We start from the raw sequence: 26,124 nt of genomic DNA on the forward strand, positions 1-26,124 counted from the left end.
CCTCCTACTCCTCCGGCTGCTGCGGCTACAGTCAAAGCAAAAATGTGGCACGTCTGTTCCACAAGCTAAAGCATCCATTGGGGACCTCTAAAATGAGGCCAATGCGAAGCGCGCGGGCATGCTACAGATCTGCATTGTACAGCGCATCCCTGTGCCTATGATCATAGTGCCCTGAGAAGAAAGTAGGGGTTAATACATTTAGGGGCACATGCATCATTGGTTTTTGCATTCGCAAACGGTGCGAATTGCACAATTCGGCCGTTTGCGAATGCAAATCCAATTTTTGAGATGCATCAAGTTTTTTTTCCCCGCAATTTAAGAAATCGCAATTTTTTTGCGATTTCTTAAATTGCGATTGCATTTAAGAAATCGCAATTTTGCAATTTCTTAAATGCAATGCATCATTTAAAAAAAATTGCGAATTCGCAAATTAGAAGTGATAAATTACCATGAAGTCAACCTTCATGGTAATTTGCTAAAAGTTTCAAATATGCACAAATGTGCATTTTTGAAACTTTCATTTTACACAAACACATGCCCTTGGGGCATGTATGTGTGAAAAATTGACTTTATGTTACATTTCAGGGGTGCAGGGGGGTCCTTTGGACCCCCCTGCACCCTTGAAATTGCATTCTCATTTTGCGATTCCTTAATTGCGAATTGCAAAATGAGAATACCTTCCCATTGATTCCTATGGGCCTCTAGGCCCATAGGAATCAATGTAAAGGGATTCCTGAGTTGCGATTCGCAAAATTGGGAATCGCAAATAAGGAAAAATAAGAAATCGCAAAAATATTTGCGAATTTTTAATGCATAGGTATTTGCGATTTCTAAATTGCGATTCCTTAATTTTCGCAATTTAGGAATCGCAAATACCAACAATGATGCATGTGGGCCATAATACGAAATGTTTGTGGCTAAGGAAAGAGACCGGGTTTACCCAACAGGTTTCACCAACATGATGAAAAAAGCACTCAAGGCATAAACAGATTGGGATTCCTGTCCTTAGGTTATAGATTGAAAAATCCATTAAATGTTTCTGATAATAAATGAAGGGGCTTTCTGTGCTCCTTGTTTAACTGCAGAGCAGCTGTTGCTGGGTCTGGCTGTGATGCTTACTAAGCATCTTGTCCTGCGAGTCTGTGGCCCGAAGATCACAGATACGATGATAAAGGTCCTCATGCCACTCCTGCAGTGGCCTGTCTCAGCAGCCTAGTGAGCCCTCAGAAGGGGGACACTGAGGACTCTGGCTGGAGAGATCTGTGCCAGCTGAACTGATTTGTTTGGAAGTTAACGTTGTCCTGAACTGTTTGCATGAATTCATTCGACCTTGGTGGTGGAGGGAGCTGGGGCTGAGATAAACAAGTTTGTGAAGCCATAGTGGTCGAACAGGAACCAGTTCCCCTCTTGATGAGGCGCAAGGAGCATGCTGAGTGACAGGGGATGGCTCCATCACTTAGGCATAATCTGATTTCAGCTCAGTCCCTCCAGCCTCTTTTTATTCGAAGTCCCCTGGGCTGAATTCAGCCTAGCAGGTGTGGTTGGTGCACCAAAGGAGGCTGCTGTTATTGGCCACTTTGTTCTGGAACAGATAAGGACATATGTTAGACCTGGCATCCTGGTTTTCCCCTAACTTTTTGCCTTAAAAAGTCCTCTTTTGCCTGACTTTGTTTTTTGGTTTTACCAGCTTTAGGACTCTGCACACTTTACCAATGATCACCAGTGCTACAGTGCTTGTGCTCTCCCCTTAAGACAGGAAGGAATTGGCTTATATCCAATTCGCATATTTATTTTACTTGTCAGTCCCATGTAAAGTGACACTACATGTGTCCATCTCTTGAAAATGAAATGCTGCTAGCGGGCTTGCAGCACTGATTGTGCCACCCACATAAGTAGCACTTTAAACATATCTCAGGCCTGCCATTGCAGCCTGTATGCGTACAGTTTCAAACTGCCATTTCAACCTGGCAGAACACTGTCTGGGAAGACAACCACGCCTCCATCTTGTGGACAGGAACAGGCAAAGGCTTACAAAATGGAACCAACCTCCATTCTGGTTTACTTATACACACAAAACATGTAGCAATACATGCATACATCCGCACATAACATACACATGGGATGTTAGTGCTAGGATCCAGGTTCATGCATAAAAGCAGAACTTTACATGTGTGGGTCAGTAGACCACCACTCCAGTGGCACAGATAAAAAGATCTTGGCACAACTACTGATTAATAAAATAAAGTATTATGCCTTAACCATTTTACATGCCACACCCACCACAGGGATAGTAGTCCACTGTCAAACAAATGAAGGCATGGTGTCTGCACTCCTCCTGGACATGTCAGAGAACAATCCTAGTATTTTGAGCACACATGAGATTAGCAAGAGGCTGGGGCCAAACTGATCCTCACAGTCGAGCTGTTGGAAATGGGGGTCTCTGATTGGCAGAGGTAGGTACCTTTGCCCAAATAGGGAAAATTGCTTCTGGTCAGGGTAAGGGGGATACATACTTTAGATAACCCCTGCTCCCCCCCTTGGTAGCTTGGCACAAGCAGAAAGGCTTATCCCAAAAGGCAATGTATAAAGTATTTGTACCAACACTCACAGTAACACAGTGATAACGCCACACAAATTTCTTTTGAAACAATATGTTCACAATTTGTTTCACAACAACTTTTCACATTCTTCCCTCCACTACTTTTCTTTTCTCCCTATTTTTCATATATTTTCATACAATTCACAATATCCTTAATATTCATTTCTTTCTCTTTCTCACTTCCTCTATCGCCCTTTCTCTTCCTCCACTTTCTCTCCTCTGTCTCTTTCCGATAATCCTATTGGCATTTCCACCTACTCTTTTGCTGTTTTTGTTATACTACTCTTTTTTTCTGTCTCTACTCTTCTACCTTCTCTCTTTCTATCTCACACACTCACTCAACCTCTATTTCAATTAATATCTCCTCACTAACTATTCCCCTCTTTTTTTTCACTAATTCTCGCTATTCCTTACGTTAGTGACTTCAACTTCCATCTTGATGAACGAGTTACTTACCTTTGGTAACAATGTATCTGGTAGAGACAAAGTCTAGCCACAGATTCCTTAAATTAGAATATCCCCAGGTGTCAGACTGGATTCGGAAAACTTTTTCCCTAGCAGTATCTCTGCACGCCGGGGGCGGCGTGGCCCGGCTCCTTCCTGATGTCGTCCACGGAATTGACGTCAATGGAGCCATATAAGTCCCCCTAGTCGTGCAGATGTCAGTTTTCTACTGTGAAACTTTTCCGCGCCACAACACGGAGCCACTGTAAAAACTGTGAGAGTATAGGAACAGTGTGCCAAAAAAGGAGCAAAACCCTGTGAAACAACAATGATAAGAAATCATAGAATGAGAAACAACGAGTACCTACTCGCACCAACTTTGGTGAACCACTTATGAACTTGACTTTTATTCTTCGAACTACACGCACTTCAAATACCAGAGTGCTTAGGGGCGACCCGGAGGAGGGGCTAGCGGAGTGCGATCCATTGCAGAATTCTACTTATCGCTCCCTTGAGCGCCAAGCTGACGAGCTTCTGGAGACGCCCTGCGAGCCAGAGAGGCATCGAGGCCTGTGACTGTTACTTGGCGGCCTTCTCATCCACCCCATACTTGTTCTCTACTGATGAGGGAAACTATCCCGAAACCCGAGCCATGTCTTGGGTCTAGAGATTTTGGGAACAACGAGTACCTACTCGCACCAACTTTGGTGAACCACTTATGAACTTGACTTTTATTCTTCGAACTACACGCACTTCAAATACCAGAGTGCTTAGGGGCGACCCGGAGGAGGGGCTAGCGGAGTGCGATCCATTGCAGAATTCTGAGAAACAACACCATGTTGAAAAAAGGGACTCAACAACACTTGAAGGGACTGAAGGAAGCGAACAGAGCACCTGCCCCAGGAAAAGTCGCACCAAAGCGAAGAGTCGCGCCCCCCAAGAGGCAACGGCAGTGGAAATGAATGACATGACAAATTAAAGGCAATTCGCAACCACAGGATGAAACTGCAGGAAAGACAAACCGTAACCACAGGATGTCACTGAAAAGGACCACAAGACTGGAACAACATGACCCAAGGCAAGTGACCAGGAGTGAACAACCACATAGAATGGTCAACACCCCCCCCACAATGATCTATGAATCGTAGCATAGTCAAATAGTACCTCAACCCAACCGACTGCAGCATAGGCAAGGAGAGCCCAAAGAAATGGGGAGAAACAGACGAGGGCGGAGGGAGTGAAAGAAAACATGAGAAACTCCACGCCGGAAGAATTCAGGTGGAAAAGCATTGAAAAGCACATAACCTAGCCACCCAAAAACAAGAATGGGCGGGGAGCCAATGTGCCCAAAACAGAATGACATCCCCTGCCCCAGAGGTAGGTGAACTAGAGCACCCCGCAGGAAGAACAACACAACCTATAAGGAGGCAAGGTGGGTGAACCCCACCTGGAAAGGTCCTTGCAGAACGGGGAGGATGGGCAGGCATTAAAGAATTTGCGGCTAGACTGTGTCTCTACCAGATACATCGTTACCAAAGGTATGTAACTCGTTCATCTGATAGAGACATCTAGCTGCAGATTCCTTAACTTAGAATAGATACCAAAGCTCTACACCATTGGAGGAGGGTCTGCAACCGAACCCCACCAAGTTCCCAAAGGAAGTAGTCCGTCAAGAACATAGACTAAAACAAGGTGGAAGCCGCAATGTCAGGCCCATAAAGCTCAGCATTACCAGACCATGAAGTTCAGGGCAGTAGCATGAGAAAGGGAAGCAAGGTAACACAATCCGTCAGAGGACAGCACGAGACCACTGTCGGCCAGAAAGGGATGAAGCAAAAACACAGAACCAGAAAGGTCAGTGCATATTGGCAGAATGCCACAAACTACTATGAAAGGAGGGGAAGGGAGTATAGGATTCCAGGATCTGTAAGAGACAAAGGTCCAGTGAAGGGACTTAACCATGATGACAGAGTCAGAACACACAAGCGGAACAACAAATGACATGTCAGGGCAGAGGGCATCATATCAAGACATACAAATAATGACTACCAGGAGATACAAGGATGTGAAATACAATAATACACAAAACAGACATTGTTTACTGTGCGAACCACACCACACAATGCATAGCTTGATGAAGTGTAACAATTAAAGCATGTGCCCTTCAACTGAGAAGACGGGCACAGCACCAGGTAGCCAACCAGGCAAACATATCCCTAGGATCAACGACCAAGGGCCACCGGCAAGCCGAACACGCCCAAAGCGATCCCCCATGAGGGGGGAGAGAGAGAGGGAGGGACCTGGGATAATCCCCAGAAACCGCTGCAGGGAGACCCCGCATTCTTGCCCCCTCGTGTGAGCTCACAGCACATAGAAATACATGAAAAAGTTAAGAAGTGACAACCAAGGGTACACTGGAAAAATACCCTTAGAAAATAGAAAGTTGCCCGAGAGGTACCAACGGCACCAACATCTAGGGGTGGGCGGAATTTGCATAGTCGCGCTACGCAAAGCTCTGCAAAACGGTAAAAAATCTCTGCAAGCATGCAAAAGTTCTGAGAATACACAGAATTGCTTGTTCTGCCCGTTCGCAATGCTTTTTTCCTGTTTGCAAAACTGTTTGCGTGCTCAGGGAGAAATATCTCGCGAACACGCATTTCGAAAGCGCGAACAAGCAAAAAATTCGGCGAAGCCGCAGAATTTTTGCCATTCCGCGCTCTCCCCCGAATCCGAAATTACCCCAAATTCCACAAGCGGAACAGAATTTACTGCCCAGGCATATTGTATATATATATATATATATATATATATATATTAAAGTTCACTGTTGCCCAATGTGAGGCGCACTCCACGTTGGTGAAATATTAGGATCAGGAGAAGGGTGTCAGGCATGACGGCGTCTGCAGCTACCTGACGCGTTTCGGGCATCCGCCCTTCTTCATAGGATACGCTGCTCCCACATATTGCCACCATTTTGGATTTCCAGTGTACTCCCTTTTAATGGAAAACAGATTCAATCAGCCAATGCCACACAGGTGAGTTACAATACTGCATTATGGGACTGGAAGTCCATTGAAATAAATCCCAAGTGGGGCTGCTGGCAAGATGCGGTAAATTACCAAATGAGTGTCCTCGTTATGCCTCCAGCACCTTTTCACATACTGCCAAACACCAGTTGGTCCGCTCTGCTCCTGAGTTAAAAAGCAGGGGAGCTGCTCCTTTCAGCGGCGGTGCACCTCTCAACCGGACCGGCCGAAATAGATTAAAGTTCACTGTTGCCCAATGCGAGGCGCACTCCACGTTGGTGAAATATTAGGATCAGGAGAAGGGTGTCAGGCATGACGGCGTCTGCAGTTACCTGACGCGTTTCAGGCATCCGCCCTTCTTCATAGGATACGCTGCTCCCACATATTGCCACCATTTTGGATTTCCAGTGTACTCCCTTTTAATGGAAAACAGATTCAATCAGCCAATGCCACACAGGTGAGTTACAATACTGCATTATGGGACTGGAAGTCCATTGAAATAAATCCCAAGTGGGGCTGCTGGCAAGATGCGGTAAATTACCAAATGAGTGTCCTCGTTATGCCTCCAGCACCTTTTCGCATACTGCCAAACACCAGTTGGTCCGCTCTGCTCCTGAGTTGAAAAGCAGGGGAACCGCTCCTTTCAGCAGCGGTGCACCTCTCGACCGGACCGGCCGAAATAGATTAAAGTTCACTGTTGTCCAATGCGAGGCGCACTCCACGTTGGTGAAATATTAGGATCAGGAGAAGGGTGTCAGGCATGACGGCGTCTGCAGCTACCTGACGCGTTTCGGGCATCCGCCCTTCTTCATAGGATACGCTGCTCCCACATATTGCCACCATTTTGGATTTCCAGTGTACTCCCTATTAATGGAAAACAGATTCAATCAGCCAATACCACACATGTGAGTTACAATACTGCATTATGGGACTAGAAGCCCATTGAAAGGGAGTACACTGGAAATCCAAAATGGTGGCAATATGTGGGAGCAGCGTATCCTATGAAGAAGGGCGGATGCCCGAAACGCTTCAGGTAGCTGTAGACGCCGTCATGCCTGACACCCTTCTCCTGATCCTAATATTTCACCAACGCGGAGTGCGCCTCGCATTGGGCAACAGTGAACTTTAATCTATTTCGGCCGGTCCGGTCGAGAGGTGCAACGCCGCTGAAAGGAGCGGTTCCCCTGCTTTTCAACTCAGGAGCAGAGCGGACCAACTGGTGTTTGGCAGTATGTGAAAAGGTGCTGGAGGCATAACGAGGACACTCATTTGGTAATTTACCGCATCTTGCCAGCAGCCCCACTTGGGATTTATTTCAATGGACTTCCAGTCCCATAATGCAGTATTGTAACTCACCTGTGTGGCATTGGCTGATTGAATCTGTTTTCCATTAAAAGGGAGTACACTGGAAATCCAAAATGGTGGCAATATGTTGGAGCAGCGTATCCTATGAAGAAGGGCGGATGCCCGAAACACGTCAGGTAGCTGCAGACGCCGTCATGCCTGACACCCTTTTCCTGATCCTAATATTTCACCAACGTGGAGTGCGCCTCGCATTGGGCAACAGTGAACTTTAATCTATTTCGGCCGGTCCGGTCGAGAGGTGCACCGCCGCTGAAAGGATCGGTTCCCCTGCTTTTTAACTCAGGAGCAGAGCGGACCAACTGGTGTTTGGCAGTATGTGAAAAGGTGCTGGAGGCATAACGAGGACACTCATTTGGTAATTTACCGCATCTTGCCAGCAGCCCCACTTGGGATTTATTTCAATGGACTTCCAGTCCCATAATGCAGTATTGTAACTCACCTGTGTGGCATTGGCTGATTGAATCTGTTTTCCATTAAAAGGGAGTACACTGGAAATCCAAAATGGTGGCAATATGTGGGAGCAGCGTATCCTATGAAGAAGGGCGGATGCCCGAAACGCGTCAGGTAGCTGCAGACGCCGTCATGCCTGACACCCTTCTCCTGATCCTAATATTTCACCAACGTGGAGTGCGCCTCGCATTGGGCAACAGTGAACTTTAATCTATTTCGGCCAGTCCGGTCGAGAGGTGCACCGCCGCTGAAAGGAGCGGTTCCCCTGCTTTTCAACTCAGGAGCAGAGCGGACCAACTGGTGTTTGGCAGTATGTGAAAAGGTGCTGGAGGCATAACGAGGACACTCATTTGGTAATTTACCGCATCTTGCCAGCAGCCCCACTTGGGATTTATTTCAATGGACTTCCAGTCCCATAATGCAGTATTGTAACTCACCTGTGTGGCATTGGCTGATTGAATCTGTTTTCCATTAAAAGGGAGTACACTGGAAATCCAAAATGGTGGCAATATGTGGGAGCAGCGTATCCTATGAAGAAGGGCGGATGCCCGAAACGCGTCAGGTAGCTGCAGACGCCGTCATGCCGGACACCCTTCTCCTGATCCTAATATTTCACCAACGTGGAGTGCGCCTCGCATTGGGCAACGGTGAACTTTAATCTATTTCGCCCGGTCCGGTCGAGAGGTGCACCGCCGCTGAAAGGAGCGGTTCCCCTGCTTTTCAACTCAGGAGCAGAGCGGACCAACTGGTGTTTGGCAGTATGTGAAAAGGTGCTGGAGGCATAACGAGGACACTCATTTGGTAATTTACCGCATCTTGCCAGCAGCCCCACTTGGGATTTATTTCAATGGACTTCCAGTCCCATAATGCAGTATTGTAACTCACCTGTGTGGCATTGGCTGATTGAATCTGTTTTCCATTAAAAGGGAGGACACTGGAAATCCAAAATGGTGGCAATATGTGGGAGCAGCGTATCCTATGAAGAAGGGCAGATGCCCGAAACGCGTCAGGTAGCTGCAGACGCCGTCATGCCTGACGCCCTTCTCCTGATCCTAATATTTCACCAACGTGGAGTGCGCCTCGCATTGGGCAACAGTGAACTTTAATCTATTTCGGCCGGTCCGGTCGAGAGGTGCACCGCCGCTGAAAGGAGCGGTTCCCCTGCTTTTCAACTTAGGACCAGAGCGGACCTACTGGTGTTTGGCAGTATGTGAAAAGGTGCTGGAGGCATAACGAGGTCACTCATTAGGTAATTTACTGCATCTTGCCAGCAGCCCCACTTGGGATTTATTTCAATGGACTTCCAGTCCCATAATGCAGTATTGTAACTCACCTGTGTGGTATTGGCTGATTGAATCTGTTTTCCATTAAAAAGGAGTACACTGGAAATCCAAAATGGTGGCAATATGTGGGAGCAGCGTATCCTATGAAGAAGGGCGGATGCCCGAAACGCGTCAGGTAGCTGCAGACGCTGTCATGCCTGACACACTTCTCCTGATCCTAATATTTCACCAACGTAGAGTGCGCCTCGCATTGGGCAACAGTGAATTTTAATCTATTTCGGCCGGTCCGGTTGAGAGGTGCACCGCCGCTGAAAGGAGCGGTTCCCCTGCTTTTCAACCCAGGAGCAGAGCGGACCAACTGGTGTTTGGCAGTATGTGAAAAGGTGCTGGAGGCATAACGAGGACACTCATTTGGTAATTTACCGCATTTTGCCAACAGCCCCACTTGGGATTTATTTCAATGGACTTCCAGTCCCATAATGCAGTATTGTAACTCACCTGTGTGGCATTGGCTGATTGAATCTGTTTTCCATTAAAAGGGAGTACACTGGAAATCCAAAATGGTGGCAATATGTGGGAGCAGCGTATCCTATGAAGAAGGGCGGATGCCCGAAACGCGTCAGGTAGCTGCAGACGCCGTCATGCCTGACCCTTCTCCTGATCCTAATATTTCACCAACGTGGAGTGCGCCTCGCATTGGGCAACAGTGAACTTTAATCTATTTCGGCCGGTCTGGTCGAGAGGTGCACCGCCGCAGAAAGGAGCGGTTCCCCTGCTTTTCAACTCAGGAGCACAGCGGACCAACTGGTGTTTGGCAGTATGTGAAAAGGTGCTGGAGGCATAACGAGGACACTCATTTGGTAATTTACCGCATCTTGCCAGCAGCCCCACTTGGGATTTATTTCAATGGACTTCCAGTCCCATAATGCAGTATTGTAACTCACCTGTGTGGCATTGGCTGATTGAATCTGTTTTCCATTAAAAGGGAGTACACTGGAAATTCCGAATGGTGGCAATATGTGGGAGCAGCGTATCCTATGAAGAAGGGCGGATGCCCGAAACGCGTCAGGTAGCTGCAGACGCCGTCATGCCTGACACCCTTCTCCTGATCCTAATATTTCACCAACGTGGAGTGCGCCTCGCATTGGGCAACAGTGAACTTTAATCTATTTCGGCCGGTCTGGTCGAGAGGTGCACCGCCGCAGAAAGGAGCGGTTCCCCTGCTTTTCAACTCAGGAGCAGAGCGGACCAACTGGTGTTTGGCAGTATGTGAAAACGTGCTGGAGGCATAACGAGGACACTCATTTGGTAATTTACCGCTTCTTGCCAGCAGCCCCACTTGGGATTTATTTCAATGGACTTCCAGTCCCATAATGCAGTATTGTAACTCACCTGTGTGGCATTGGCTGATTGAATCTGTTTTCCATTAAAAGGGAGTACACTGGAAATCCAAAAATGGTGGCAATATGTGGGAGCAGCGTATCCTATGAAGAAGGGCGGATGCCCGAAACGCGTCAGGTAGCTGCACACGCCGTCATGCCTGACACCCTTCTCCTGATCCTAATATTTCACCAACGTGGAGTGCGCCTCGCATTGGGCAACAGTGAACTTTAATCTATTTCGGCCGGTCCGGTCGAGAGGTACACCGCCGTTGAAAGGAGCGGTTCCCCTGCTTTTCAACTCAGGAGCAGAGCGGACCAACTGGTGTTTGGCAGTATGTGAAAAGGTGCTGGAGGCATAACGAGGACACTCATTTGGTAATTTACCGCATCTTGCCAGCAGCCCCACTTGGGATTTATTTCAATGGACTTCCAGTCCCATAATGCAGTATTGTAACTCACCTGTGTGGCATTGGCTGATTGAATCTGTTTTCCATTAAAAGGGAGTACACTGGAAATTCCGAATGGTGGCAATATGTGGGAGCAGCGTATCCTATGAAGAAGGGCGGATGCCCGAAACGCGTCAGGTAGCTGCAGACGCCGTCATGCCTGACACCCTTCTCCTGATCCTAATATTTCACCAACGTGGAGTGCGCCTCGCATTGGGCAACAGTGAACTTTAATCTATTTCGGCCGGTCTGGTCGAGAGGTGCACCGCCGCAGAAAGGAGCGGTTCCCCTGCTTTTCAACTCAGGAGCAGAGCGGACCAACTGGTGTTTGGCAGTATGTGAAAACGTGCTGGAGGCATAACGAGGACACTCATTTGGTAATTTACCGCATCTTGCCAGCAGCCCCACTTGGGATTCATTTCAATGGACTTCCAGTCCCATAATGCAGTATTGTAACTCACCTGTGTGGCATTGGCTGATTGAATCTGTTTTCCATTAAAAGGGAGTACACTGGAAATCCAAAATGGTGGCAATATGTGGGAGCAGCGTATCCTATGAAGAAGGGCGGATGCCCGAAACGCGTCAGGTAGCTGCACACGCCGTCATGCCTGACACCCTTCTCCTGATCCTAATATTTCACCAACGTGGAGTGCGCCTCGCATTGGGCAACAGTGAACTTTAATCTATTTCGGCCGGTCCGGTCGAGAGGTACACCGCCGCTGAAAGGAGCGGTTCCCCTGCTTTTGAACTCAGGAGCAGAGCGGACCAACTGGTGTTTGGCAGTATGTGAAAAGGTGCTGGAGGCATAACGAGGACACTCATTTGGTAATTTACTGCATCTTGCCAGCAGCCCCACTTGGGATTTATTTCAATGGACTTCCAGTTCCATAATGCAGTACTGTAACTCACCTGTGTGGCATTGGCTGATTGAATCTGTTTTCCATTAAAAGGGAGTACACTGGAAATCCAAAATGGTGGCAATATGTGGGAGCAGCGTATCCTATGAAGAAGGGCGGATGCCCGAAACGCGTCAGGTAGCTGCAGACGCCGTCATGCCTGACACCCTTCTCCTGATCCTAATATTTCACCAACGTGGAGTGCGCCTCGCATTGGGCAACAGTGAACTTTAATCTATTTCGGCCGGTCCGTCGAGAGGTGCACCGCCGCTGAAAGGAGCGGTTCCCCTGCTTTTCAACTCAGGAGCAGAGCGGACCAACTGGTGTTTGGCAGTATGTGAAAAGGTGCTGGAGGCATAACGAGGACACTCATTTGGTAATTTACCGCATCTTGCCAGCAGCCCCACTTGCGATTTATTTCAATGGACCTCCAGTCCCATAATGCAGTATTGTAACTCACCTGTATGGCATCGGCTGATTGAATCTGTTTTCCATTAAAAGGGAGTACACTGGAAATCCAAAATGGTGGCAATATGTGGGAGCAGCGTATCCTATGAAGAAGGGCGGATGCCCGAAACGCGTCAGGTAGCTGCAGACGCCGTCATGCCTGACACCCTTCTCCTGATCCTAATATTTCACGAACGTGGAGTGCGCCTCGCATTGGGCAACAGTGAACTTTAATCTATTTCGGCCGGTCCAGTCGAGAGGTGCACCGCCGCTGAAAGGAGCGGTTCCCCTGCTTTTCAACTCAGGAGCAGAGCGGACCAACTGGTGTTTGGCAGTATGTGAAAAGGTGCTGGAGGCATAACGAGGACACTCATTTGGTAATTTACCGCATCTTGCCAGCAGCCCCACTTGGGATTTATTTCAATGGACTTCCAGTCCCATAATGCAGTATTGTAACTCACCTGTGTGGCATTGGCTGATTGAATCTGTTTTCCATTAAAAGGGAGTACACTGGAAATCCACAATGGTGGCAATATGTGGGAGCAGCGTATCCTATGAAGAAGGGCGGATGCCCGAAACGCGTCAGGTAGCTGCAGACGCCGTCATGCCTGACACCCTTCTCCTGATCCTAATATTTCACCAACGTGGAGTGCGCCTCGCATTGGGCAACAGTGAACTTTAATCTATTTCGGCCGGTCCGGTCGAGAGGTGCACCGCCGCTGAAAGGAGCGGTTCCCCTGCTTTTCAACTCAGGGAGCAGAGCGGACCAACTGGTGTTTGGCAGTATGTGAAAAGGTGCTGGAGGCATAACGAGGACACTCATTTGGTAATTTACCGCATCTTGCCAGCAGCCCCACTTGGGATTTATTTAAATGGACTTCCAGTCCCATAATGCAGTTTTGTAACTCACCTGTGTGGCATTGGCTGATTGAATTTGTTTTCCATTAAAAGGGAGTACACTGGAAATCCAAAATGGTGGCAATATGTGGGAGCAGCGTATCCTATGAAGAAGGGCGGATGCCCGAAACGCGTCAGGTAGCTGCAGACGCCGTCATGCCTGACACCCTTCTCCTGATCCTAATATTTCACCAACGTGGAGTGCGCCTCGCATTGGGCAACAGTGAACTTTAATCTATTTCGGCCGGTCCGGTCGAGAGGTGCACCGCCGCTGAAAGGAGCGGTTCCCCTGCTTTTCAACTCAGGAGCAGAGCGGACCAACTGATGTTTGGCAGTATGTGAAAAGGTGCTGGAGGCATAAAGAGGACACTCATTTGGTAATTTACCGCATCTTGCCAGCAGCCCCACTTGGGATTTATTTCAATGGACTTCCAGTCCCATAATGCAGTATTGTAACTCACCTGTGTGGCATTGACTGATTGAATCTGTTTTCCATTAAAAGGGAGTACACTGGAAATCCAAAATGGTGGCCATATGTGGGAGCAGCGTATCCTATGAAGAAGGGCGGATGCCCGAAACGCATCTGGTAGCTGCAGACGCTGTCATGCCTGACACCCTTCTCCTGATCCTAATATTTCACCAACGTGGAGTGCGCCTCGCATTGGGCAACAGTGAACTTTAATATATATTTATATATATATATCTTAGCAGCTGCCCTTGTTGGATTCTTAGAGAATGTGAAAAATAAAAGAAAAAATTGCAAAAAGGACCTGTGGAGTGCGACCTGATTTGTTCTTCCAGCTGGAGGAATGGTGTGGGGATTGTGAGCAGCGTGGTTCAGCTGCAGGGCGCCGCACCCGTTTTGAGCGCTGCAATCACGACAAATTGAACCGGAGTGGAAGAAAATATATATATATATATATATATATCCAACAATTGTACCTCACGGACAGAGGCCACTACACTTCAGTAGTTTGTTTCAATCTCTTTTATTGCTTCATGCAAACAGGTTCTGAGATGAGCAAACAGCAAGATAAGCCAAACGCGTTTCAGGACGTGACTCCCTGCTTCAGTGGCTCGAGTAAAACAGAAAGAAACGGAAAGTCAGTACCTTTGTAATAACAAGTCCTGCCTCAGTGGGCATGGCCAACCGCTTGGCCTCCTGGAACTTGTGGTACCATGACCTATAATTTTCTCAAGTGAGTCTGTTCCATATTGCTTACATATATCACATTATCATATTCCCAGTGGAGCTGCAGGCAAACATATCAAAATCCTTGTCATTGCTTTGTAGATGCAATCACGAATGTTCGCGCTGGGAAGCGCCATGCATCCAACTGCTGACACCTTCTAGCGCCAGCAAGGACCCGCTCGGACGCAGTGAGCCTCTATCCTCGCAGCTGGGCGTCGCTGCTAATTAGATCCAACAATTGTACACGGACAGAGGCCACCACACTTCAGTAGTTCGTTTCAATCTCTTTTATTGCATCTTGCAAACAGGTTCTGAGATGAGCAAACAGCAAGATAAGCCAAACGCGTTTCAGGACGTGACTCCCTTCTTCAGTGGCTCGAGTGAAACAGAAAGAAAAGGAAAGTCAGCACCTTTGTAATAACAAGTCCTGCCTCAGTGGGCATGGCCAAATATCACATTATCATATTCCCAGTGTAGTGGCCTCTGTCCGTGGGGTACAATTGTTGGATCTAATTAGCAGCGACGCCCAGCTGCGAGGGTAGAAGCTCACCGCGTCCGAGCCGGTCCTTGCTGGCGCTAGAAGGTGTCAGCAGCGAACATTCGTGATTGCATTACAAAGCAATGACAAGGATTTTGATATGTTTGCCAGCAGCTCCACTGGGAATATGATAATGTGATATGTGTAAGCAATATGGAACGGACTCACTTGAGAAAATTATAGGTCATGGTACCACAAGTTCCAGGAGGCCAAGCGGTTGGCCATGCCCACTGAGGCAGGACTCATGATTCAGAAAGATCCCTTTTTGTTAAATGGTGTAAATCCGTTCAGTAGTTGCTCCGCGCACCCTCCCGATCACAAGCCTAATTGGCTGTCAACACTCCAAACCAGGAAGTGTTGGCAGCCATCTTGTGCCTCGGTTCAAGTGCGCAAAACGCAAAAAGGGGGCAGGGTAGAAACACCCTGACTCCCTCGGCCTGCTTAGGGGGTCCCACAAGGACCCGCAGGGCCCCAAAAATCTGCAAAATCCACGGAGGATCCACGGATTTGACCAGAAAGAAAAAAACGAAGCGTGGGCTCCAGCGCTTCGTTATTAATTAGCCCCCGGGTGGGACAAATCCCGGGGGCAATATATATATTGTAATGGGGGGCCCCGACCCCGGGAACCGCCACCCCCGGGGCTTATTAATTACGTATGGGGGCTGAAAGCCCCCCCAAGCCCCGGGGACTGCCACCCCCATGGCTTATCTAAACAATTTGGTGGGGGGCTCACGGCCCCCCCAAAGCCCTGGGGACCGCCACCCCCGGGGCTTGTTTAAAAAAAAAAAAACCTGTTTGGGGGGGTTTAAACCTGCCCCAGATGCCCCGGGGACTGCCACCTCCCCAGGGCTCTAAATATTGAAAATGGGGGTCCTTGACGGACCCCCAAGTCCTGGGGACCACCACCCCTGGGGCTTTGTGAATGGTGGGAGGAGGGCCACGCTGCCCCCCTCCTGGAGCCCTGTCACGGCCCAGGGAACCGCCACGCCCCAGGGCCGGCTTCTGCAGTGTCCCGGGATGCCCAACCCCGGAATACTGCAGTTTGCTATGGCAGGGCGGAAGCCTCGCGGCTCCCGCCCTGCCATAGCAAACTCTGCTTTGGTGTTTGGAACAAAGAGCAGGAAAATCTGCTCTCTCTTCCAAATACCAAAGACGATTGCTCTTCCACACGGGGTGCTGCATCTTAGCAGCCCCCCATGTGGCAAAGCAATGCCGGCTCCCGCGGGACACGGGGACCCGGCGGGACCGTGAGGGCATTGGGGCTCCCCCCCACTGTTCCCAGCGAGGTGGCCAAGCCCAGGAGATGAGGTCCCTGGGGCAAGAAGTGGCCAGGGAGGGGGGGCAAGAAGTGGCCAGCGAGGGGGGCCACGCAGCCCCCCTCCCCAATAATAATAATTTTAATAAAAAAACACAAAGGAGGGCCCCGGGGAATGGGGTTCCTGGGGCCATAAATGGCCTTAGAAGGGAGGGGGGCCATGCAGCCCCCTCGAAAAGAATATTTTTTTTAAATGGCCATGCCCCAGGGGATGGGGTCCCTGGGGCCCAGAATAGGGCACGGGAGGGGGGCCCACGCGGCCCCCTTCCCGTTAATTTAAAAAAAATGTTTACATTGGGGGTCAGGCCCTGGGGGATGGGGTCCCCAGGGCCCAAAAAAAGTAAAAAGAAGGGGGGCTACACAGGCCCACTTCCAAAAAGATAAAAAAATAAAAAGATACGCGATTGTGCCTAGGCCCCGCCCCCTCATGGAACCACTCTGCAAACGCACCCTGTGGTGCGTTTTAAATAGGGAAATTAAATCCCATCCAATACTGGGGGTCCATGGGGGCCAACTAGCCCACCAGATATCTCCAGTATGCGCCAGGGAGCTGGGTTGCAGACAGGTGTTCAGAGGCTGTGCCCCTTTTTAAACCTCTCTGCAACGCAGCTCTGTGGCGCTTACTGGAGGTACCTAGAGGGCTAGTTGGACCCTAGCAACCCTCAGGATTCAAGGGGACTTAATCTCCCAAATTAAAACTGCCACAGAGCGTGTTTACACAGTGGTGATGGCAGGGGACAGCACCTGAGGTGACGTGTGCAAACACGCCCTGCGGCGCGTTTTAAGTTGGGGAAATAATTCCCCTTCAATCTTGAGGGCCCCTGGGGGCCAACTAGCCCACCAGGTGCCTCCAGTAAGCGCCACTGCGCTGTGTTGCAGAGAGGTGGACTAGGCCGTGCCCGTTTTTACACCTATTTGCAACGCAGCTCTGTGGCGCTTACTAGAGGTACCTAGTGGGCTAGTTGGACCCTAGGGACCCTCAGGATTCAAGGGGACTTCATCTCCCAACTTAAAATGGCCACAGAATGTGTTTGCACAGTGCTGAGGGGAGGGGACGGGGCTTGAGGTGACGAGTGCAAACACGCCCTGTGGCGTGTTTTAAGAGGTAGTTTTAATCCCCCTTCCCTATTATATACTACTTACAGAGTAGGTCATGCTAATCACAGGGGGACCCCAACGCATAGTGTTCCCTAGTGTATGTAGGTGTTTTCGCTGTATTCCAAGTGTCTTTTAACATAGCACTGACTCTAGGGCTGGTTAGTCATACTCATTTACCACCAGTATCCGTCTGAAAAAGTTGAGGGTACAGGATGATTTTGCAACAAGGCTTCTTTCTGCTCCTCTGTTTGTTCTTTCTGCACATTTCCTTCTTCCTGCACTTTTCTTCATCTTTGAGGACTTCTGTTGCTTCTGTCTGCATTTCTATTTTCTCTTTCTGTGCGTTTTTTCTTCTTTCTTCACATGTCCTATCTCTGTAGGCATAGTTAGAAATTAGCATTTAAAAAACCTTTGAAATTCACTGAAAAAAACAAAGATTACAGGCATGTTATAGTCCCGTCAGAGGGAAGCCAGGGGCACAAGGCAAAACGCAACAGAGATCCGCTCTGGAGGAAACTCATCCGCCATTAGGCCAACCACCAACAGGGTGTGCCCAAGCCTTTCCCAACACCAGAGCAACAAAGGGCAGATCCCTGAGTCGTTCCTGAACATTCTCAGGGAAACTGCCATCACGTAGCCACATCAGGCGACGCAGAGCAACTGACCCAGCCATAGCTCGACCCACGGAGTCAGTGGTGTCCATGGCCGACCGGATGGAAAACTGCGCCATGTCGTGGCCATCCAGAATAAGCTGGACCAGGTCAGCACGAGGGCCCTCTGGCAAAGAGGGAAGGAGTAGTTCGACTGAGTTGCAAAGGGCAGAAGTAGCCCGAGCAAGCACGCAGGTTGTGTTCAGGGACCGAAGGCCTGAGCTGGTGGATGCATAGACATTGCGGCCACATGACTCCAACCACCTAACATCCCAAGTGGGAGGAAGCAACGGTGGAGGAGAGGAAGGGAGCGCTGCCTGGACTACAAGACCTTGAGCCCTAGGATGAAGGGACAAACAGGCGGGGTCATCTGGAGCCGGCCGATTGCGATGTGCAATAGCAGGATCAACGGGGTCACCGATGAGGGTCTGGCCCAAGTCCCCAGAAGGACATCATACAAGGACCCGCCAAAAGGCAACAAAGGCTCCACATCCACCATGCTCTGGTGGAGAAGATACAACAAAGAATCCAAAGATAGGGAGACAGAGGGCAGGGGCAGCTGCATCTGCAAGATAGCCGCAGCCCTGCGAACCGCCCTCGCAAAGTCCGCGCTAGCCTCCGTTGCTATCCGAGGGGGAGACAGCAAGTCATCCATTGGGGAAGGCTGGCAACTGCAGGCTAAGCCGTCCACCCAACGACAGAGGTCCGGCAGAAAAATTAGCCGGCCAGCGCCCCATGGGCCCCTGCTCCGTGGAGCATGGAAAAAACCCTGTGGGCGGAGTACCCACTGAGGTTGCGTCCTCCACCAACAGAGGAGCAGCCAGTGACGGAACTGGCACCGACTGGTGTCGGGACGGCGTCGGATAGGTGACCATGACCCCTGAAGAGGACTCGTCCTTCCGGCGTCGACTCGACCTCCACCAAGGCTGGAGTCTGCGGGAAGGAACAAAGTAAACTCTGAGTCGAACTCCACGCTGCAGCCGCATCCAGCGACGACACAGGTAGCCCCGTAGGACTGTGCAAAGATGCATCAGGAGGACTAGACGTCAGAGTGGGATGCCCATCCGTGCTGTGTCGGACGTCGCAGCGACCCCGGAACCGGAGTCAAGGCACTCGGTCGGTGCCGAGGGCGAACCCGCCGGCAAACCCCGACGTGAGTCCCTACCCCCACTATGGGGCCCAAAGGCGCGCTAGGGAGAGTGGGAGACCCAAAGAAGGCCTGCAAATCCCTGGAATAGGCCTCCATCTGGGTCCGATTTGCCCCAGCACCAGGAAACAATGGGTAGGCGGGGGTTGATCCCTGAGGGCCCGCGTACGGTGAAGACCGGGAGCGGCGGGCCCTAATGTCATGCTTGTGCGAGTTCGACGACCTCCGTGACTTCATCCAGTGCTTACCTGAGACATCCACGAGAACAACTTCGGGATCTGCCCCAAACAGGAACCTCAGCGTGGGAGGAAGAACTGTGCTGTTTGGACCCATCCGCTGGAGACGGAGGCCAGCGCCGCGAGGATTCTCACAGGGACAACCGGACGTACATCAATTTAATTTGTCTTTCCCGCAAGGACTTTGGCTTCAGGCGTCGGTAGCCGTCGCACTCGGCGGAGCCGTTGTGCTCACCCAAGCACCACATGCAGATCTCGCGTGGATCCATCGCCGATATCTGCCATGAAGCAGACGCACACTACTTGAAGCCTGCAGGCATTTGCACACTGTTCCAGACGCAAAAAGGCATTGAGAAGGCCTGAATCAAAACAGGCCAGAGGAACCACCTTTTCCGGACCCGCGTTGGGACGCAGAAAAGATGAAAAACTGACGTCAGCACGCCGAGGGGAACTTATATGGCTCCATTGACGTCACTTCCGTGGATGGTGTCAGGACGAAGCCAGGCGACGCCGCCCCCCCTCATGCAGAGGTATTGCTGGGGAAAATTTTTCCAGATCCAGTCTGACGCCTGGGGATATTCTAAATAAAGGAATCTGCAGCTAGATGTCTCTATCAGATATCAACAACACACACAAATTCTTACTCTTTCGCTCTCTTTTTTAAAACAGGCTGACATAATTGCCAGCAGCCACACTGCTCTACAACATAGTTTAAGCACGTTGGTTAAGCCAATAACTCTAGCTAAACAGTTATAAGAACCCAAAGGCGAGACCTATTGGATATGCCAATGCTTGTTTGGGCAGGTGTCCAGGTTTTAGGGCTCAGGGTCGTTATTAGGGCTGGGGCGAGGTGGATTTCAGGGCTTGGGGTATCAGGTTTTAGGGCTCAGAATAGGGGGGCTGGAGGGTGAACTTTACCACACATATCCCGTTACCGATCATGCATTTACAACAAAATGTGTTGTAAAGGCATGAGTGGTAAAGGCATGTATGGTAAAGGAGCCTACGTGGTTCAGACCACGTTGTTTAGGCATGCGTGGTTAAGACATGCCCGGCTGTCTCATACAACCATTTTGAATGTGTCTGTAAACCGGAGACGAGACAGGTCATATTGTTCCGTTCTACCATTTTTGGTCCAGGGGACCAAAGTTAGCTCGGGGTGTGGCAGCAAAGCCCGGCAGTTTCAATCGCCTCTTTTATTCACAACGTTTTTTCCGTACACATATAAACACAATTGCAAATGTTTTACATCTAATTAAATGCTGAATCACTCAGTCAAGTCCGAGAGGGCTTTTTATCAGCTTTACCGATCAGTGGATTTCTTAAAAAGAAAGTGTATTAGAGAACAAAGACTCACCTTTGGTGCCTTTAGGTTTTTCTTCTTCGCCATTTTACAGCGCAGCAATTGTTCACGTTCCTAAAGAAAAAATAAGGATGTTAAGTGTTCAATATATCCAAGATAGAAACATAAATCAGTGCTTCCAACACGAGGAGAAACACCCTTGAACGTACCTTAAACCATGAAATAAAAAATCAGTCATTTTATGTTTATAAGGTGCACGCTACTACAAATTCTGCCTCTATTTCTTGCACAGTGAACAACTGAAGTTTTTAATTACAGAGCTCAAAAGCGGAATTAGCCCCGCAGAAAGGAAAATCTGTCACCTTCACTTACGCTCACATCTCTGCAGGTGGTCCATCAAACCAATGACTTTTCTTATGGCTCAGTAGTTTAAAATAATTAGTTACAGTGAAAAGTGATGAATGTACGATCTTCATTCTGGGAACAGCTGCAGAGCAGAACTAAAATTCGATTCTTTTAAATTGTATTTTTTTCTCTGGAGATCAGAAGCCATCTGCATCGTATCATGATTACTTTACCAAATAGCTAATTGGGATACAATTGATAAGATATTTAAACTGCTTCCATTAATGTGAATTTGTTACATTTGGTACTGCTGCTGATTTGGAATTATGAATGGACTAAAGATTTAAAACCACTGTTTAACATGTTTCTGCTCCCTACGCCGTTAAGATCTGCAGGTATACCATGAGACCCAGGATCTAGATCCAATCTCACTCCGGCTGCAAGGGTCTGTGACTCCCTTCTGTCCGCGTTGGAGGAGTAGGGCAACCTGAAGGAGTGTAATAATAACTTCACCCCTTATCCACACTGAGTTTCATGCCCCTACCCCAGAAGTACTTTTCTTTGTCCCAGTCTTGAGCAGAAGGCCAGGGTTCTTCACTGTGGTACTGAATTGCCTTGTTGTTTTCCAGTGCTAGTCAGATCTATCAGTTGTAAATAAACAACCCATTGCAAGTAACTTTTTAAGCAATCCAATGCAGTATGGACCACATTTTGAAGGGTATGGTGTCTACTATCCATTAGGTTCTTGCTGAGCTTGTGGCTACCACACTGAACAACAACTTTAAAATAAGTTTAGCACTCTCCAGGACCAGGAGGACCATAGTTTTGCTCACCCCGGTTAGTACAGGGTGTGGTCCCCTAGTCATTTAGCATAAGTAAAGCCATATTAGCGATATGACAGAGCGTGAGAAAGAAACGACCCTCCTGCTTCACCAGAGGTAGAAGCCAATTTATCTGTCTCTCCCATGCTTCACAGGGAGTGGGGCGAGGTGGATTTCAGGGCTTGGGGTATCAGGTTTTAGGGCTCAGAATAGGGGGGCTGGAGGGTGAACTTTACCACACATATCCCGTTACCGATCATGCATTTACAACAAAATGTGTTGTAAAGGCATGAGTGGTAAAGGCATGTATGGTAAAGGAGCCTACGTGGTTCAGACCACGTTGTTTAGGCATGCGTGGTTAAGACATGCCCGGCTGTCTCATACAACCATTTTGAATGTGTCTGTAAACCGGAGACGAGACAGGTCATATTGTTCCGTTCTACCATTTTTGGTCCAGGGGACCAAAGTTAGCTCGCGGTGTGGCAGCAAAGCCCGGCAGTTTCAATCGCCTCTTTTATTCACAACGTTTTTTCCGTACACATATAAACACAATTGCAAATGTTTTACATTGCACCATACGTTTCTACCTTTAAAAATATAAGCTGTGGGGTCCCGCAGGGTTCTTCCCTGAGACCCACGCGTTTCAATCTGAATGCAGTGACTCTTGCCAATCATATTGCTTCCTTTTGATTTTATTTGTACGCCTATGCAGATGCTCATCTTGCGCCTGGAAGGTGAGCAGAATTCCATCCACGACTATTTTGCCGGATGCCTGGAATTGGTGGTCAGTTGGATCAATGCCAACTTGTTGAGACTCAATATCAGTTAAGAATGAGGTCCTGGATCCTCCATCTGATCCTCCTACTGTTGGCCTCAATCACTGGGCACATTCCCCAGTCCCACAACCAGTGCTCGCAATTTAGAAGTCATTTTTGTTTCCAAACTTTCCCTTTTAGGCACATATCAACAAACAAATGGCCAACTGGTTCTGCATAATAAAGGTCTAGGGGAAAATCATGCCTGGTTTCCCTTCAAAAACTCTGGTCTAATCCCTCATGACAACTGGATTGGGTTATTGTAATTCCCTGTTTGTAAGTCTTTCCACTCACCTTTTTCATAGGCTGCACCTGACAGAATGCTACAGCTATGCTTATTTTGTGTTGTCCTAAATTTACCAGGATATTTTCTCATCTCAACATTCTTCATTGGTTTCCTGTCTGAAAGCGATGCCTCTTGAAGACTTTCTGTTTTTGCCGTTAGGTGTGACACCTCTGGACGTTAAATGACCTTGCTGCTTTCTAGCTACCCCCCAACTATAGCGCTATGCTTTAGTTTCTCACATATTGCAAACATACCTAGGTTTTTGCAGAATGTGGACTGGTGGCATGGAACAGCCTAACTCTTGCCATGAACTCCAATAACTAAACTTATGAGATTTGCAAACTATTAAAAATTCATCTTTTTCATCTATATGCTGTGCTTCTCTCTTACCATAACTTCCAGGGCCAGGATACTCTTGGGTATTTGCCCACTTTATAAACACAAATCAAATCTAACCTTAATGGCTTCAAACTACAACTTTCACTGAATGCCATGTCATTTGGATTCACCCTGGACACCACCATCATCATCATGAAAGAACACATTGCTCAAACAAAGTCAGCCTGGTACGACAAGTTCACTATATCTGGTGTATCTCTACACACCAACAGCCAGGACACCCTCGGTCTCCAGACTAAGAAAAAATAGACTGTAAAAAAGAAAAAATAAGACAGGCATTTTCCAATTATGCACCTAGAATCTGGGGAAACATTTCTGCATCAATCAGGAGCGCACTAACACTGTTCCAAGTCACGAAACAGTTAAATACTCACCTCCTTAAAGAACACTATATTACAGTGCATTAACCATCCGAAACCCAGCTCTATTTCCTTGAACTTGTGAACTTTATGCTTGTGTTTGAGCATGAGCAGAGTTTTCCCGCCTGTTGGCTAGGTCCGTGCTATAGAAATACCATATTTATGCATACATACATACAAACATGTAGATCCACATGGAGACCGGTGGTAGTGTGTGTGTGTAAGCATATTTTCAACCACACACCAGTTACTGTAAAGACAAACCTCTACCTAAATGCAGCAAGACTGCATATTTCATCCAAGTCATTTCCAAGCTTCATCCAACTCTTTCTGAACAGTGAGTGATACTGCTCATCTGCTCACAAGACGTGCCTCTCTCCTGAAGGAGTGGAGAGTGAGATGTTGAGGTTCTTTTGTGCGAGAAAACAAACAAGCACTGTCCACAGGTGGTGTCTAGAATAATCTCATACACACTAACGCCTTATCAGGCTGGCCTTTTCAGTTTAAATAATGAAATCATAGTAACGCATTTGAAGAAACAGAGCATAGATAGAATAGTATGTCAAGAATATTATTATTATGCATGGGTTCAAATAACCAACCAATCCCTCTTTCTGCAAAAACCCAACAACACTCTTGTACAATGGCGCACTGGAAAAAATCTTTTACAATATTGTGGGCTGTACATCAATACAAAGATAGTATGTTAATGAAAGGCCTCTGAACAAAAAGACATAGCGTTTTCAATTACCATGAGCAATGCAAGGATGAAGCAGGAAATGTATTGACAGATGTAGTTGTTTAAGCAATTGAGGACTTGGACCAATATTATATGAAAGAAGTTAATCTTGTCATGAAGCAACACATTCTATGCAAGACCACAAAGGGATCATGAAACAATTTACCAATCTGTGACAACATGAAAGGGGCAGGCAGCATTGTTTGATTTGGGGAATATGACTACGTGATCAATCTATAAGGGACCAGCTCACAATACAATGTGAAGACAAAAAAATAATAGTTATTTCTCAACAGACACCCACACTGCCTGAAGCAATAATAATTGATTAATTGCAAGAGGATTCTACACGGTGTTTAAAAGAACTAAGCGTAAGAAAGAGGAGACCAATAAGGAGAAAAATGTTGTTAAGATGGGGAACGAAGGGCTAAAAAATGCAATGGAAATAGATCAAAAACAGCAGACAAGAACACAGGGTCTCGAACTAAGAGAGAAAAATGTAAATTCGATGTGTAGGAAGTTGATTGTTTAGGAACCCTAATATCAGAATACAGAATCAAGCCTAAACAAGATCTTTTGAAAGCACAAAAGTAGAGCATGCAGGACCATTATGTACAAGATCAAATACCTGCCTGACAGGTTGGAAAAACCAACTGGATGGCAGGAAAGAAGGCTAACCAACAAGAGATGAATGGGAATAAACATTAAAGGCAGATAATATCATACAGGCACTAATATTTAAAACGGAACAGAAAAAGGATGAAATAATGATAAAAATAGAGAAACTTCCTTTCCAAACATTTATGGAAAACTAAAGAAGACCTTTCAGTATTGAATGACTCCTTAGAGGTAACAGACATGTAGCACCCGCTAGTATTCGATGAAAAGTAGTAACACTGACTCATCAATAGTACTTACTAAGAACAATGATAAAGATAAGCCTGTAAGAGAAATATTGGTCACAGGCTCAGATGGTGTACTAGTGAACTACACTGAATATGAACAAAGTGAGAAGAGACTAACTACGCCCTCCACGTCTTCAACCATCACCTGAACTTCCACCAATCCGCTAGACACCTGCGCTCATCTTCATTCGCCCTCGCAGATGCCCGCATCCATAACAGCCGCAGCGGTGGCCTCTCCTTCTCCTACATCACTGCCAAGACATGGAACGACTCCCCCTTCAGCTCCACAAAGCCCCCTCGCTGACAGACATCCGAAAGAGACTCAAAACCTGGCTCTTCGACGGAGACACAGTGCCCAGATACCTCTAGCGATGACAGTGTTGCACTTCATACATGTTGATTGATTGATTGAAATTGCCATTTACACCAGGCGGTGAAAAGTAGTTCTGGACTTCATAAGACCATATATACCATACCACTAAACTGGTTTGGAGCAAAGCTACTAGAGGAAGTAATCAGAAGCAGTACAATTGCATTCTTAGAAAAGGTGTTCAGTAGGGGAAAAGGTACCAGAAAAAGTGGTTACAGACATCAGGGTGCAAGTCACAATACATGTAAGAATACTTTTTGTTTTATTATATTAAACACAGGGGGACAACATCCTATTTCCATTAGACTAATTGACTGGTTGAATGGATTAACCAAAGGGTAAAAGGAACAAACCAAATGACTATTGCTCAC

General features: G+C 47.9%; 1 protein-coding gene across 1 annotated transcript in view; it reads right to left on the reverse strand.

Moving 5' to 3' along the window:
• JAKMIP1 (janus kinase and microtubule interacting protein 1) overlaps nucleotides 1-26,124 on the reverse strand; it is a 1,395,482-nt gene that overhangs the window by 546,574 nt on the left and 822,784 nt on the right. The window contains 1 exon segment of the mRNA XM_078678490.1: nucleotides 20,769-20,828. Within this exon segment, the coding sequence (XP_078534616.1) occupies nucleotides 20,769-20,828 (60 nt within the window).

Source organism: Lissotriton helveticus, chromosome 2_2, assembly GCF_964261635.1.
Source record: "Lissotriton helveticus chromosome 2_2, aLisHel1.1, whole genome shotgun sequence".
Lineage (NCBI taxonomy): Eukaryota > Metazoa > Chordata > Amphibia > Caudata > Salamandridae > Lissotriton > Lissotriton helveticus.